Here is a 15,822-nt window from a genome sequence, read left to right on the forward strand (position 1 = left end):
TTATTATAAATAATTATATTCGCTAGTTAAATATAATAAATTATATATATTAGTGCTATTATACAAATAGTTGAATTGGCGTAGCAGGTAATATTTCTAACAATAACTGTTATAATAATTTTTCATAATTAATACTATCTAAAAATAACCCGATAAAGATAATAATTCATTTTGTAATTGTATATTAAATTGTGAAAATTTAACTTCACGTTCATTTGAATTCGATAATCTTAACATAAAGTTTGTATATGTTTTAAAATTAGATTAAAATTGCTCACTTTAGATTTTGTTAGTCTCCTTAGGAAAGAATAATTAATATAAATATTTTATTGTAATTTATATTAATTATAATATATCGTTTTAGATTTTAGAGAATAATTTTGAAAATAAGTAATTAATGTTAACAATAAATAAAAATAATAAGAGAAATATTGAAAATATCTCTAAATTCGGCGTGAATTATTGGTTTTATCTCCAAATTATTGATAATCTTAAAAGCTATCATTTACTTGACTAACTGAACTAAAATATACTCTTGACGCTAAGGTTGTTCATGGTTATGGTTAAAATTAAAACGAACCGCAATCCGAACGAAATTGTTTAAGAAAATCGATATATTTGGTTTGACTTGGTTTTAAAAAAAAATTGAAAATCGATACTATTTGATTTGGTTTTGATTTACTTTTTAAAAAATCACAAAAATAATCAAACTGGATCGAGAAATTTTATATATATTTTTTTATTATTATTATTTTAAAAAAAAAAAAATATTTATATATTATTCATAAATAAAATATAAATATTTTGTTAATTTTAATTAACTTATGTCTGTAACTTACCATTTTCTCAAGTTCAACTCTTAATCTTTAGCCTAACTATTACAATCCTTAAGTCCAAGTCCATCAAAATCTACTACCTTAGTCTTTTCCTACCCTATCTCACATAAGATAGTCACATTTTCTCTTAATTGAACCACTTTATTCGTATAATAAAACTCTAGTAATGCGTAGTTGGTTAACTGAATTCACATTAGCTTTCATGTGGATTGCTTATATACTAAGTGTATGTGTCTATCGAGATACGTATTTCCTCATTATCTTCAAACCGAAAAAACAAAAAAATCGAACCAAACCGATAATAACAAAGTTGACAGTAATTCGTTTGGTTGGGTTTGGTTTTAGAAATTTAAAAATCGATTTAATTGATTTGGTCATTGTTTTAATCAATAACCAATCCAAAATCGAATCACGAACACTCTACCTGACATCCTTAAATTCTCTTCGAGTTTAGGGGTGTTTCAAACACTTCTCTCGACTTTTTATCAGGAGTATATGTTCCTATAAGAGTTTGAGATCATTTGTTATGATATGTTGCAGATTAATAATGTGTCTAAATTTAGTTAATCAAGTAAATAAATGGTTTTATAACTCTTAATAGTTAAGAGACAAAATTGATAGTTTATGTCAAGTTCGAAATGTAAAAATCTATATATTTAAAATAATGGACGAACGAGAGAAAGAGAGTAGTAAGTTAGTACCTTTTTTTTATGACCCCATTAATCACATATTCCCAAGAATCTTCTCTTTCATCACAATTTCCACACATATTTTGTATTCTCACTTCCCCTACCGCTACTAGCTCCTTTCAATACCAACAACTTGCTCAACCTAAAAGTGATAAAAACAACCCATTCTTCTTCTTGCTCTAAATATTCTACTCTTTTTTTTTTCTTGTTTTTTTGCCCCTTTAACTTGCCCATTAAATTGTGTAATAACTAGTAACATGTGCATTCAAGATTCAGAGCAAGTGAATGAGGGTATGGAGAATTTAGACATTTCCAACACTGATGACAATTTCAAGAACCAATCTTTACATTCTGAAGCTGAATTTCAACATACCCAAAATGAGAATTGTGGAAAAATTACTTCTTCTAGTCCTTCTGTCATGAGAAACTCATTCCCAGTAAGGATTCTTTTTTCAAAATTGTAATATTTGCTTTTGGGGAAGAATTTGTTGGTTTGTATATGGATGTTGATTGGTTTTAGTAGTTTTTTTTTTTTTTTTTTTTTTTTGCTGTCATAAATGTTGGTTAGTTTGGAATTTGGTTGTTGATACTGTTTAAAGATTTGATTTTTATGGTGTACTTATGCCTTAACACGGTTGGTTGGCTGGCTATCTGAACTTGGGTTGTTTACTTTTTTGAGTTAGTTGGGGGAGACTTTTTTGGTATTAGTAGTTTTTTTGTGTCAAAAGTGTTGTTCAATTTGGAGTTTTATTGGTTGATACTATGTAAAGATTTGATTTTTATGGTGTACTTATGCTTTAGGACAGTACTTAAAGCTATGGTTATTGGTCTTTTCTTCATTTGATGATTTGATATCATGCTGATATATTTTTTGTGTGTCTCTTATGTGTGTATGCAGAGGTGATCCATAATTTACACTTGATGGATTCAACACTTTTTGAGCTTTTATGTAGTCTTGATTGATTGTATTCTTTTTTGAGTTAATTGGGAAAGACTTTTTTGGTTTGTATATGGATGTTGATTGGTATAAGTAGTTTTTTTTTTTTTTTTTTTGTAAATGACCAGTTTTGTGTTTTTTTCTTTCTCAAAAAAAAATAAGTAGTTTTTTGTGTTGCAAGTGTTGGTCAATTTGGAGATTTATTGGTTGATACTATTAAAAGATTCGATTTTTATGGTGTTTTTATGCCTTAGGATAGTACTGTAAAGCTATGGTTATTAATCTCTTTCTGAGTACTGTTTGCTCCCCAATCTTTCTTTTTCTTTGTGTTTATGTGTGTATGCAAAGGCGATCCGTGATTAAAATTTGATGAGTTCAGCCTTTGAGTTCTTACCATTAAATCCATTGCACTTTCAAAATCATAGGTTTCGAATTTAGTTTTTTTGAAATTATAGTAAGTAATTATAGAGTTCGGTTGTCTTCTGAAAAAACAATTTCAAGATGTGTCTTATATCGTCCAACTGGAATCTTTTCGCTTGTCAGCATTTGTAGCTAATGGTTTAGAGTTTGCATTAGCACTCATTTGGTGTTTCTAACAAACTCATGTGACTACAGTCATGCTGCTTAGTTTCCTAAACAGGGTATTGGCACGAAGTTCACTTCTTTTGTCACATATTGTTGCTTGAATTCAAACTATTTCTTTGCTTCAATTAATTTCTTTCCTTTTCTGCAGCTGGAAAGTATTTCAGAAGACACAACTTTTGCAGATCGGAAACAAATACTGTTAAGTAACTTCCTCCCGGTCCTTAGGTCGGGAGATTGGTCCGATATTGGAGGTCGCCTTGACATGGAAGACACTTACATCTGTATTGCGGACCTAGCTAAGAATTTTGGCCTTAATATACTTGGTGAGGATGCTATTTCTTTCTATGGAGTAAGTTCGTTAACCTCATTGACCATCATATATGTCACTCTTTGACTATTACTCCGTATACTTTCAGACTGAATTAAACTCTCAGTAAAGTTCAGCTTAGCGCTTACTTTGTGAACATAGGTAGTACGCTTAAAAAAGATTAACACTACATAGTAGACACACAACTAGAATGCCCTACTTGTCAGAGTTGTGAGATGGGGCGTATGTCTTCACCATACGGGTGCTTCTTTCGTCATGATGTTGCAAATACTATGCTGAAGATAATTTTAAGTATTTTCAGGTAGAGTGAAATGTTCCTAGTATTTCTTATCAAAGAAAAGTATGAAATGCTAACTGAAGCGACCGCATTTCTCCCAAGTTGAAGAATAATACAACTCTTAAAAATTCTAGGAGTATATAATCTAACCGAACAGTACTGTGGAATCACAAAGGTGTTGTTCTTCTGGTAGTCTTGGAATGAACCTATTGAACAGCAGTAGGTAGAGCACCATTAATTGAACTTCTGCTGTCCCTAAATGCATATCTTAGTTCCTACGTACGACCATGTCCCATTGTTTCCTTAGATGTTTCCTAAATTTTTATGGATTAGAATGAAATTGAGTTCCTTTTTTTTTCTTTTGGTACGAGGAGGAGCACAGAGAAGTCGTTTTTCTGTTTTGGTTTTTTCTTTTCTTTTTTTAAATATTCTTACTCTGATGATGCCTAATGCGAATGGTTCTAATAACAGGTCTTTGATGGACATGGAGGGAAAGGAGCATCACAGTTTGTTCGTGATTACTTACCAAAGATCATTGTCGAGGATGCTGATTTTCCCCTGGAACTTGAGAAAGTGGTTACAAGATCTTTTGTAGAGACGGATGCTGCCTTCGCCAAGTCATGCTCTGTTGACTCAGCCTTGTCCTCCGGCACTACTGCACTCACTGCAATGATATTTGGAAGGTAATTTATTCTTGTGCCTAAGTCATCTCATTACGCTACATTCAGAAATCTACTCTAAGAGTAGCCACTTTGATCAAATTATTTATACTGATGTGTTGTCTTATGAACAGATCACTACTTGTGGCAAATGCTGGTGATTGTCGAGCAGTTGTATCTCGAGGTGGACTAGCTATAGAAATGTCAAAGGATCACAGACCTTGTTGTGTTACTGAAAGAACTCGCATTGAGTCAGTAGGAGGATTTGTTGATGATGGCTATTTGAATGGACAGTTAGGCGTGAGCCGGGCATTAGGTAACTGGCACATTAAAGGATTGAAGGAGGTTGAGAAGGGTGGACCATTGAGTGCTGAACCTGAACTGAAATTGCTGACGTTGACAAAGGAGGACGAGTTCCTGATTATCGGTAGTGATGGAATATGGGATGTTTTCCGAAGCCAAAATGCAGTTGATTTTGCTCGGAGGAGACTGCAGGAGCATAACAATGTAAAGAGATGCTGCAAGGAAATAGTAGACGAGGCCAAAAAGCGCGGTGCCATAGACAACTTAACAGTAGTCATGGTTTGTTTTCACTCTGAGCCACCACCTCCAGTTGTTTTTCAAAGATCAAGAATAAGGAAAAGTATATCCGCCGAGGGACTTGCAAATCTAAGATCTTTGCTTGAAGATTAGAGCTGCAATGTTCGATATCAATTTTGGCAGCTTACAAACATATCCACCTAAACAGCAGCGATAATGACGATCACTTGGTTACTTCTGGACAACTTAGTAAATACATCGAGGTAACTTTATCTTCTTCTTTTTTGTAATTCTCCCATTGAAACCTAAGTCGAGATGAAATAAAGCTTGAGGGACATAGGAGCAACCCGTTGAGCAGAATTTTGTACATAAATCAAACAATATTCTTCCATTGTATGATTCCCTGACTAAAGGGAAACTCAAACTGAACCTCACCTTCTGGTGAGACAAAAATTGAATTGTTGGTTTGTTCCAACTTTTTCAATGTCATAACAAAGGTTATGTAATTGCCAACATCTCTTAGTTGTTGTGAATGGTTTAATAAAAGAGTTCCAAATCTTTATGCACGCGCCTTCGTACGAGTGCTAGCCAGTGGTGGATGTAGTTATTTAGCTATAGGTTCACCTGAACCTAGTACTTTCAATGAAAAAGATATTCATTTGAACCTAGTACTTTCAGTGAAAACATACATTTATGTATGAAAAATTACTAGTATTGTAATAAATAAAGATTGAGCTCATAATAAAGATTGAGTTTCATAGAGAGCTTAAATCCTGGATTCGCCTCTGATGTTGGCTACCTCAAGCTTGGTTCACTTCTTTTAAGTACTAAGACGCTCAAATCGCGATGCAAAGTGAGGGGTTATCACTTCATAGGTGAAAACATGTGTTGCACAGAAATTTGCGTTCCAATTATGGTGCACAAAGTACTTTCAACTATTATTGAAGATGCAAAATAAGTAATGACTTCATTCAATATTCTATTGGAGTTGAATCCCTACAATAGAATACATAATTCAATGTTGATTTAAACCAAAAATAAATCAGGGTATGACATTCTCATCCACAACCGGGATCAAAAAATTCACCTTTAAAAAAAGGTTGTCTAACTTAATGCAAGCATCAATAACTGATTCCACAGATCAAACCGTGACCTATAATGTCAAAGGAAGATGAGTTTAACATTGACGCTCGGCGCTCGCCTTCAATTCCACTAAAATAGATATATAAGAAAAAGGAAGTTCTGGTACCGTGGACAATGAACTCAATCTTTAGTTTACATAGAATCCAAAGAAGATGTGAAAAGAGGATAGAGTAAGAATTTGAACTGTTACCCAGTCATTCACTACAATTGAGCATACAGAAACCTCATTCTCAATGCCAGAACCTACTCCGTGACAGAAGAAACCGACTCAAACACTTTGGAACATGAGAGCATGGAATCACCCAACAAATGGGTCAGCTCAAGGACGTGAGGGAGGTCAGAACCATACATGATTTGGACTGCCAATCTGCATTGGAATATTACATAATGTGGTTCAAGGAGCTCAATGATCTATACCTTTCAAAAGGTTGTTCGCAACATGACATACAAAAGGAATGCACCTTAAGCATAAATACAGAACCATCTCAACTAAATTATCTACATCATCTGCAGGTGAAGATCTGCATCCTGCTGTGCAAGCTCCACCATCATAGCCTCGTCAAAGAACTTGTTGATGCTCACGTCTTCACTCATTCCCTGGAAAGGAAAGGGATAGATTTATCAAATCGTTGTTCCAAAAACGTCAAGGGTAAAAAACTTTTCCATAACTCAATTTAACCCTGCAAGAATGTATACCTTTCTACGCCTTGTCTTCACCATGAACTCACGAGCCAGATGTTGGATTGGGGCAGGCTCCAGTGGTCGTAGAACAATGCTCTTGTCAAGAGGATCCCCAGGGACAATAGCCCAATGATCAAATACTGAAAGACAAAATGCCTGCCCTTGGGTGTGATACCTCAAGTCCGTTTCAAAACCAAAGGACTCAATAACCGGTAAAAATGCCTGACAAAAGAAGAGGTGCACATGAGAATCCTGATGTTATAACATGAAAACATTGTATCAATAATCGAAGGTGCTATAGATATTTGAAATCAAACCTTGACAATGTAGGCAGGGGTTCCAGGTTGAGGAACATCAGCAGTAACGTGTCCACGCCTACGAGACAACACGGTGTATATAGCAGAGAGACAATCCATGGGAGTTTGGATCTGAAAGCAAGACATCAGAAAGTTAGCCCTAGTTTCACATAAGAAAACATCTCTAAACAAAATTTGGTTGAAATTTTATATCCCTATTTCTGTAAATAATTGAGAACGTAACCAGACTCAACATTTGTACTTTTCTTGTCAATTTGAACATAGTATAAACCCAGAAGGAGTGTCACTAATATCCTGTTGTGACAGTTCCGCTGTTCACTTTTTTCCTAATATATATGGGCATAGATTAGAGAAGCAGCTCCAAGTCTCTAACACGTAAAACAATGTGTTTTACACAGCTCATAGGTACATTTTTAAACCCCCTCTCCCCCCTCCCTTCTTATTTTATATTGGTGATCCAAAGAACTTAATAAACAATTAATCATGAAAACATTACCAAATAAAAAAAACTTAAGACAAACAGTATACCTCCACATAATACACAGGCTCCATAAGTCTGGGTGTTGCCATAAGGAAAGCAGAGTAGGCTACACGTCGTGCAGTTGGAATAATCTGACCTGTTCCACGATGCAACGGCTCTGGTGCAATCTTCGCATCAACGATCTTGAATTTAACATTTCTAATGGGCTCATCGCAGAGGGGTCCTTCCCGAGCTCCCCATTGAAACCTATTCACATTTTGTTAATTTTGTTAGTCCAGCATCTGGGTCAGGGAAAACCACAAAACTAAGAAATTCAACTTACCCCTGAACAATGGAATCTTTAACAGCATTCAACAAGCTCTTGTCGACTTCACTTGAGAGTGTATCATCCAATAAGATGTTAGGCCCCTGCAAATATATTTGAAGTGTCAAAACAGAATATGTTCAACTAAAGGATAGAAGCAACCATTAGCGGAAGTTCAAAACAGCTAAGTGGTAATCTAAACTATGTAACATCTGACCTGCTTATCAGGTCCAAATGCCCAAATAGACCGTGCAGCAAGAAGATCCCAGTCATATTTGGTCTGGAAAAATTCACCTAGTTTCTTTCTAGGCCAATCTATGCTTACAACACCGTTCTCGATATCCTCAGCAAGTCCTCTCTCCAGTGGTTCAGCAATCTACAAGATATAAAAGTAAGCAACGAGGAAAGCAATTTTCGATCTTGTACAGAATAAAATATTAACAGACGAACCATGGTGATTTTATTTTTCTTGTTAGGTGTTTCAGCAAAACATTTCATTGAAGACGACTCCACCACAGTTTCACAGAATGAGACAACTGGATCAGCCACCTGAATGTTGCGCACACAACGAAAAAGAACCTCAAGATTAGTTAAGTTTGACAAAAAAGTCCTATATATCAACAAAGTTTGTATTTGTCCTGTAACAAGTAAAAACTGGCAAAGGCAAGTACAGAAGAGAAAGTTATAAAAGCACCTTCACTTCCACCTCGGAGTAAAGCTCCCTAAGGTCCTTCATTATGGAATCTAGGTACAATTCACCAGTACCTAATATTGTGTGTTCACCGGACTCTTCAACCTTTGTGATTGCAAGAGGATAACTCTTGCTGATTTTTCTAAGCCCCTCCACCATTTTGGGCAATTCGCTAGGATTCAAAGGTTCAGTTGCTGTTTTCACCACGGGAAGAGTATTAAACTGGAGGGGGCGAAATATGTATACATCCTCATCAAATTCCAAATTACAAAGAGTAGCAGTTTTCATGATTGAGGCATCCACTCCTTCAATCAGAACCCATGCACCTGGAGGAGCCTTACTTATGGGTATCCTGTATCTAGCTTGATATACCCACAGCTTTGTAACTTCTTTTACAGTCATATCCTCTTCATCATCAGGTGAATAGCCCTCACCCAGAACACGTACTGTCTGCCCTGTCATTATTTCCCCGCTGTAAACCCTACCAAAAGCATCAAAAACGCTACAATCTGGTTTCGGATATAGCTTAGTCACATTAACCATCAACGGGCCAGCGGAATCACAATTCTCCATTGCTTTGTAAATTGCTGAATCCTTTGGACCCGTGTATATGTGTTCCACTTTCCTAGCTGCAGCAGCTTTAGCAGAAGGGATGTGATGAACCAACATGTCAGTAAACCCAGTGGCAGTTCCAAATACAGCACTGCAAGCCAGCCTCAGCAGAGGCCTTACATTTAGACGGTAAGCTGCATTGCTTAGTGTCACCCCAAGTTCTGCTAGGGTTGCTTCAACACTCTTCTTGTGCTCTCCGATCACTTGGCTATAGATTTTGTAAAGAGGTTCAAGAACAAACTGAACAAAAGATCTTTCAACCCCACTTGCAGGCGGTTTCTTCTTGAAACTTCTTGTATCAGGATCAAAGTAGAAGTCCCCCCAAAGCCGCAAAGCAAACTTGTTGGCATCAAATGCAATTCCGTGAAGCTTAACATACAGTTTGGCAAATGACTGCAGAGTGAATGACCATCCTGCTGTTGCACTTGCAAAGCAGACATTCCCTAATGCAGGATCAATTACTTGTGCATTTCCAGCTGTGGACGAGGCAGCTGTAATTTGATTGTTGACAGTTTCAACTATGTGCTTTAATTTGAAGTAGGCGTCCTTCGGTGGCAATTTAAGCTCAGTTATCAATCTGTCAACCTAAAAGGACAATATAAATTATTAGAGGTAACAAAGTCTCAACATTACTAGAATCTTCACCGGGTTTATGTGATAGAAAATATACCTTGTTGATCACAAGAACAATCGGAATACGTTCTAGAATCGCATGCCTAATGGCCCTTTCTGTATTTACCTGTCACCAATGACATAAGCAAAAAATGTAAGTGATCTATCTATCCACTATCCAGTTAACATATACCAGATAAAGTCTAGATAGAACTCAATTATAGCAAATACAGTTTCCATATATAAAAACAAAAAAGAAGATGTAACTTTACCACCCAGCTCGTCTACCTGATTAACTTAATCCAACTAAAACCCACCATACCCCATATGATCCCCAAAATTTTCGTAATACACTTCCTTAAACTGCAAAGCCTCCCAGAAAACACATAACAAGCAACTTACATCAAGAGCAAGTGATAATCACCATGTCCTGCATATATCACAACTTCCATTAATCTATAGACTCAGCCCCACATACCAGCTAGTTTAGAGTGTCCCACTCTCCATTGGGCACAAGACAATATAGTATATGAATATATAAGGCACTCCATTTGTTGAATGTTTTATCAGGCTATTTAAATTTCTATACATCGCTTTAAACTTCTACACTCCTAACTCCCCGGCATTAAGAAAAAATATTTTCCAAAACATTGTTTTATATATAGTACCAAATCTAATTGACAATACTTCTGACATTTTTTCCAAATGTAAATTGTGCTTAAAATTAAGGTGTAGACATGTATGCTGTTACTCTCTTTTGTGGAGGCTTAGTACTCTATTACTTGATTAATTAGTTGTGAAGACACCTGTTAGATCTTATCTAGCAGCTATGTGATTCCCACAACAATGTCTGAATTCCAGCAGATGGCAAGATTGGCAGTTCAGAATCACTGTACTGGATACTGCAGGGCAGAAATAAAATTACCAACTTATAATGTATAAAGACTAGCTACTATTACAGTAGAGTCATCCCAAGGAATATAACTTGACTTTCCAGGATAGATCTGCTTAGATATACTGTCTACAGTCAGCATGGTATACGTATGAGTTAAAAACTATATATTTGGTTGCAACTCACAAACTCCACCACATACAGAGTAGGCTGGCAACTCAAGGTCACCATCCGTATAAAACAAAACCAGTTTTTAGAAGCATATGCTTTGATGGCTATACCTTCTAGCATCCTATACAAACTTTGCCTCATGCTCTGAAACAAGTAAGAGACTGTTTGGATGGGCATATATGCATAAGTCATAAATTAAGAATCCTAACTTATGGCTTCTGCATTATTTTTGTTATTTTGGCTTAAAAGTACTATTTTATCCTACTCAAATACTACAAAAGTGCTTCAAAACTATTTTGATTAAAATCACCTAACAATCCAAACATGCTCTAAGCTACTAGGCTATCATTTGAAAGTGAATTAACTGTAGAAATGAAAAAGAACTTACCATCACTCCTTCAACTGCATCAACAATCAAAACTGCCCCATCTGCAAGTCTTAAAGCAGCGGACATTTCATCGGAGAAGTTGACATGGCCGGGAGCATCCATAATGTTACATAGGTAAGACTTTGAATTGCTGTCTTCCAAGACTAGTGACATAGGAACAGACTTAATTGATATCCTCCTCTCTTGCTCGTCTATTCTTGTGTCTGTATACCTCATATGCTTCTCACTATTCTGATCAAACGTAGATATATGGTGTGTTTGTTCCACCAGCATATCCATAAACAAAGTCTTCCCGTGATGTATGTGTCCAACTAGAGCAACATTTCTAACCAATGCTGGGTTCGACATCAGACCTAAGAGAAACTGAGTCGAAACATAAGTGGACGAATCCTTCACCCCTAGTTCAAACTTGAGATTCTTCACCGGTTTAATTATTGGCATTTCAAGTGGCTGTTCATCTTCATCCATGACCAACGTCTCAACTTCTTCACCATAAACCTCTTCAGCTGTTGGATAGTATTTCTTGTCTTCAGCAAGAATAACTTGGTTATCCATATCAATATCATCTTGAGTGGCAAGCCATCCATTTGACGCACCAGGCTGCTCACCATCAGATGCAACTCTCTCATCATCACTCCTATCGGGAAGCTCATCGTCTTCCTCTTCCCTATCACTTTCCTGATCAGACTCTATTTCGGGACCAATATAGTTCCCAAATTCATCATATAAACTATCATCCATATCTCTTTACTACCTGCTTAAGCAAAATAATTCACTTACCTTATTAATTATCAACTAATTCAAATAAAAAACTCAGATGCGGAAAAACACAATTTTACAAACGAAACAAAGCCGAAAAATGGAGCATTATGCACAGGTAAAACTTATCAGTCGAAACATTTCACTGTTAAACCATAACTAGCAAATATTTTTAGGCTGCTAAAAAGATAGGGTTTAAAGGGATGAACTGCGCATAATGGGACGGAAGATAAATGACTAACTTGATAAAAGGAGAGAAGAGTACCGCTAACTCGATGAACTGCCGGAGATACGACGGAAGACGGAAGACGGCGGCGCAGCGGTGGTTCAAGTGAGTTTTCAAGGAGCTTCGAGCTTTGTAGTGTTTGGGAAAAAAGTATTTCAATTTCCAGTCTTCTAATTTGGGCCTAAATTGGATCCAAAAGCCCAAAATAATTGGGCTTTGATTTATTTTAGAGAACTTGACCCATTAAAACCAGATATTTTATTGAGCAACTTACAAAAATGACTATATTTATAGGGTTATTGAAGTTCAATAGCTATAAGTATGTTATTTATAAAAAATAACTACAATTTATATCTTTTTCTAGCTATATTTCTTTATATGTTTTTATTTTTCTATTTATACACTAATGCAGTTTTAATTAAATGAACTAAATAAGGAACATGTATTAATTGTGTAGCATATGAATACATTGAATTCAAATTGGTATATCTATTTATAAGACTTAAAGTATTAATATATCAAGCATACAAGTATTTATAAAAACGTAATGTATTAATATATCAAACAAGGTAAAGTATGACAATTAACATATGAACACGACAATTTGAAAAATGACTACATTGTTGTTATTCAAAAAAAATGAATACAATATAGTATATATATGAATACATTGTTGTTAAACAAAAGATGGATACATTGGACAACATAGAAACAAGAAAAATGGAAAATAATATAATGTGTAGGTATCTAAAAGTGTGTAAGTATTCGCTTGTATAAAAATTGATAAATACAACAAACGTCAATCTCTTTTTGGTCAAGTTTTTTTTGTAATACTTGAGGTTTGGTGTTAACTCATGTATTTGTTTATAAAAATATAGTATGAATGTATTCAATTATACTTGTATTGCCTAATCAATCTTTTAAATTAGATAGATTACTTATGTATCCAAATATACTTGTATGCACAAATCACCATTTCAATTTGTGTTAATATTACAATACTTATCTATATATATAAGTATTCTACTGTATACAAATTTGACAATCACACAAACCTCAATCTCTTTTTGCTCATGTTCTTCCTTTACTACTTTTTTTTGTATTACTATAACCATTGTAATGGAGAAAACAAAACAATTCTTCAATCGAACCTCTATAAAAATAGATGAAAATGTAGATGGATACAAATATAATTTTCATAAAAAAGAGAGAAAAAATCAATTACGTAAAAGATACTTGATGAATTCAAATCACAATCACACAAACCTCAATCTCTTTTTGCTCATGTTCTTCCTTTACTACCTTTTTTTTATAACTATAACCATTGCAATGGAGAAAACAAAATAATTCTTCAATCGAACCCCTAAAAAAATAGATGAAAATATAGTTGGATACAAATATAATCTTCATAAAAAGAGAAAGAAAAATCAATTCAAAGATACTTGATGAATTCAAATCACAAAAATTGCTCCTAGAATCATCAAAAAGATCATAAATTGGAAGGAATATGGTAGGAAAATTTGAGAATATGTGATAAGTAATATTGATGAAAGAGAAAATATATATTAATGAGGATAAAAATGAAAAACTGATCACATAAAATGTGCGTAGACATAATTAATTATCCTTGTAATAATAATTTTCCTATTTAATATTTTAAAACTTTCCTATTATTTGTATATAATTAACTTTGCTATTTATTGTGTAGTTATATCCATATAACATAAAAAAAAAAAAAACTATAGCTATTTATTTTAAATATATATTGATGTTTGCCATATTCTGTAGTTTTTCCTACTTTGGAGCTTTATTCGCGTAATTAAATATTTCATATGTAGTCGTTTGTTGGGTAGATCTAGTATATATAGATATACAACAACTAGGGGTGTCAAATGGGCGGGTTGGGTTGAAATTGGTGATATTAAAATGGGTTGAAATAGAAATCGGGTTGGGTCTTGACCCGCTCAAGTTTACTTTGGGCTCAAATGGGTTGGGTTCAAATGGGCTAAAAATGGGGTTGGGGTCTTGACCCACCCAATTTGACCCGATTAATCTCAATAATTTTAACATAGTGATATTTAACTTTTATAATCACAATTCGAATTTCAGTTTAAGATTTTTTTTTTAAAAAGTAACAAATGGATAGATAAATCCTAAAAGATGTTAAATATACAATAATCCATACCTTTAATATAGGTACATATCTTAGTAAAGAGTTTTAAAACGGGTTGAAATTGGAGATTGAATTGGGCTCAATTGAGGATTCTCTTAAAATGGGTTAAGCTTGAATGGGTTAAGATTGAACCCAATTCAAATTATCTTGAGCCCAACCCTTAAAATTCTAGGCGGGTTACCTATATTTGGGTTCATTTTTGACACCCCTAACAATAACACACAAAAAATGGGAAAGGTAATTAGGGTTCTAGGTCAAGCAATCACCTCATTAACCCTACCTACTAAGCAAAGACATGACCAACAATCTCAATTACCCACATAATTTTATTCTAGATCATGTTAATTTTATGTAATAGTGATTATGTTTATCAAAATTGAATCATAATCGATAGTCCAAATTGAAAATTTGTATATTAGATAAATCGTCAACTCATTTTACTTGTTGCTTTATTATTGTCACGGCCTACCAACTGTATTCTATGTTGGCTGCGACGATGACTTTCGATGGTTCAAGTTGTTGGACGAGAAGTCATTGGTGGATGACATAAAAGTTACTTTTCTTATAGTTTCAATTTTTATATCGAATATAAATTGATTAACTGAACGATAACTGATGGATAATCATTGAGTTAAACTAAATTAATTAATATCTTATTAATTAGTTCGATATCAGTTTAGCACAATCCATAATCGATAAGTCAAATGTATGCAAAAACATAATTGAATCACTCGATAAGCTTCCCTAGATTAGTGACTTATTGTTCCCCTATGAACCTATAACAATATAAGCCTCAGTTTGATCATAGATTTTGAAGTTGAAACTTGAAATTTTGAGTTTTGAAATTATGATTGGAAATGCTTTTTACTTGATTTTTTTAATTTGAAATTTCGTGAGTGGAAGTTCCAAAAATTCAAATAGTCTATGCCCGTTTCTGAAAATCAAAATTTTAAAATCTACTCAAATTTCATGATAAAAAATATATTTGAAGATAAATATTCAAAATTTATAATAAAGTTTGATATATGTTTTTTTTTTAAAAAAAAAAAAAAATAAGAAACAAGAGGTAACATCTTCTAAACTTACTGGTAATCTTACAAAATTTATTAATTTAAATTCTACTCTCTATGTTCCTATTTATATGTCGTCCTTGTTAAAAACAGACCGTCCTTAATATTTATCATTTCACAAAATCAATGCATAAATGATATTATTCTTCCTGTTTACCCTTTGAAAGTTATTAGCCTTGAAAATATACGTTTGTCCAATATAGAAAAACTAAGTAATTGATTCATGTTCATTGGTCAAATTAGTTAATCAAAGTAAATTAATTCATGTTCATTTATTCAAAACTTATTTCAAGAAAACACTAAATAAAGATACAAAGGTAAGCTTACCTAATTTATTAAGGGACGATGTGAAACTTAAAATGATAACATATAAATAAAAACGGAAGAAATATAAAAAAAAGGTCAACATCATACTTGGTCCTAGCATAACATTCTAGATTATCATACACAA

At 34.0% G+C, this 15,822-nt stretch overlaps 3 protein-coding genes across 3 annotated transcripts in view; 1 reads left to right on the forward strand and 2 right to left on the reverse strand.

Annotated features, from left to right (window-relative positions):
- Positions 1–15,822, reverse strand: part of LOC125824558 (metallocarboxypeptidase inhibitor-like) — a 54,468-nt gene that overhangs the window by 34,169 nt on the left and 4,477 nt on the right. The window lies entirely within an intron of this gene.
- On the forward strand, positions 1,597–5,332 carry LOC125824518 (probable protein phosphatase 2C 27). Its single transcript, XM_049503912.1, has 4 exons — positions 1,597–1,962; positions 3,196–3,396; positions 4,124–4,335; positions 4,446–5,332. Exons 1-4 carry the CDS (start codon positions 1,783–1,785, stop codon positions 5,002–5,004), a joined length of 1,152 nt encoding a protein of 383 aa, XP_049359869.1. The 5' UTR covers positions 1,597–1,782; the 3' UTR covers positions 5,005–5,332.
- On the reverse strand, positions 6,103–11,910 carry LOC125824474 (110 kDa U5 small nuclear ribonucleoprotein component CLO). The gene is made up of 10 exons (XM_049503857.1): positions 11,144–11,910; positions 9,751–9,819; positions 8,472–9,665; positions 8,228–8,326; positions 7,995–8,153; positions 7,796–7,881; positions 7,521–7,719; positions 6,993–7,103; positions 6,691–6,897; positions 6,103–6,591 (listed from the first exon to the last, which is right to left on the reverse strand). Exons 1-10 carry the CDS (start codon positions 11,882–11,884, stop codon positions 6,493–6,495), a joined length of 2,964 nt encoding a protein of 987 aa, XP_049359814.1. The 5' UTR covers positions 11,885–11,910; the 3' UTR covers positions 6,103–6,492.

The sequence above is a fragment of the Solanum verrucosum genome, unplaced genomic scaffold (genome assembly GCF_900185275.1).
Source record: "Solanum verrucosum unplaced genomic scaffold, falcon-dt-bn FXZP01000022.1, whole genome shotgun sequence".
Taxonomy (NCBI): domain Eukaryota; kingdom Viridiplantae; phylum Streptophyta; class Magnoliopsida; order Solanales; family Solanaceae; genus Solanum; species Solanum verrucosum.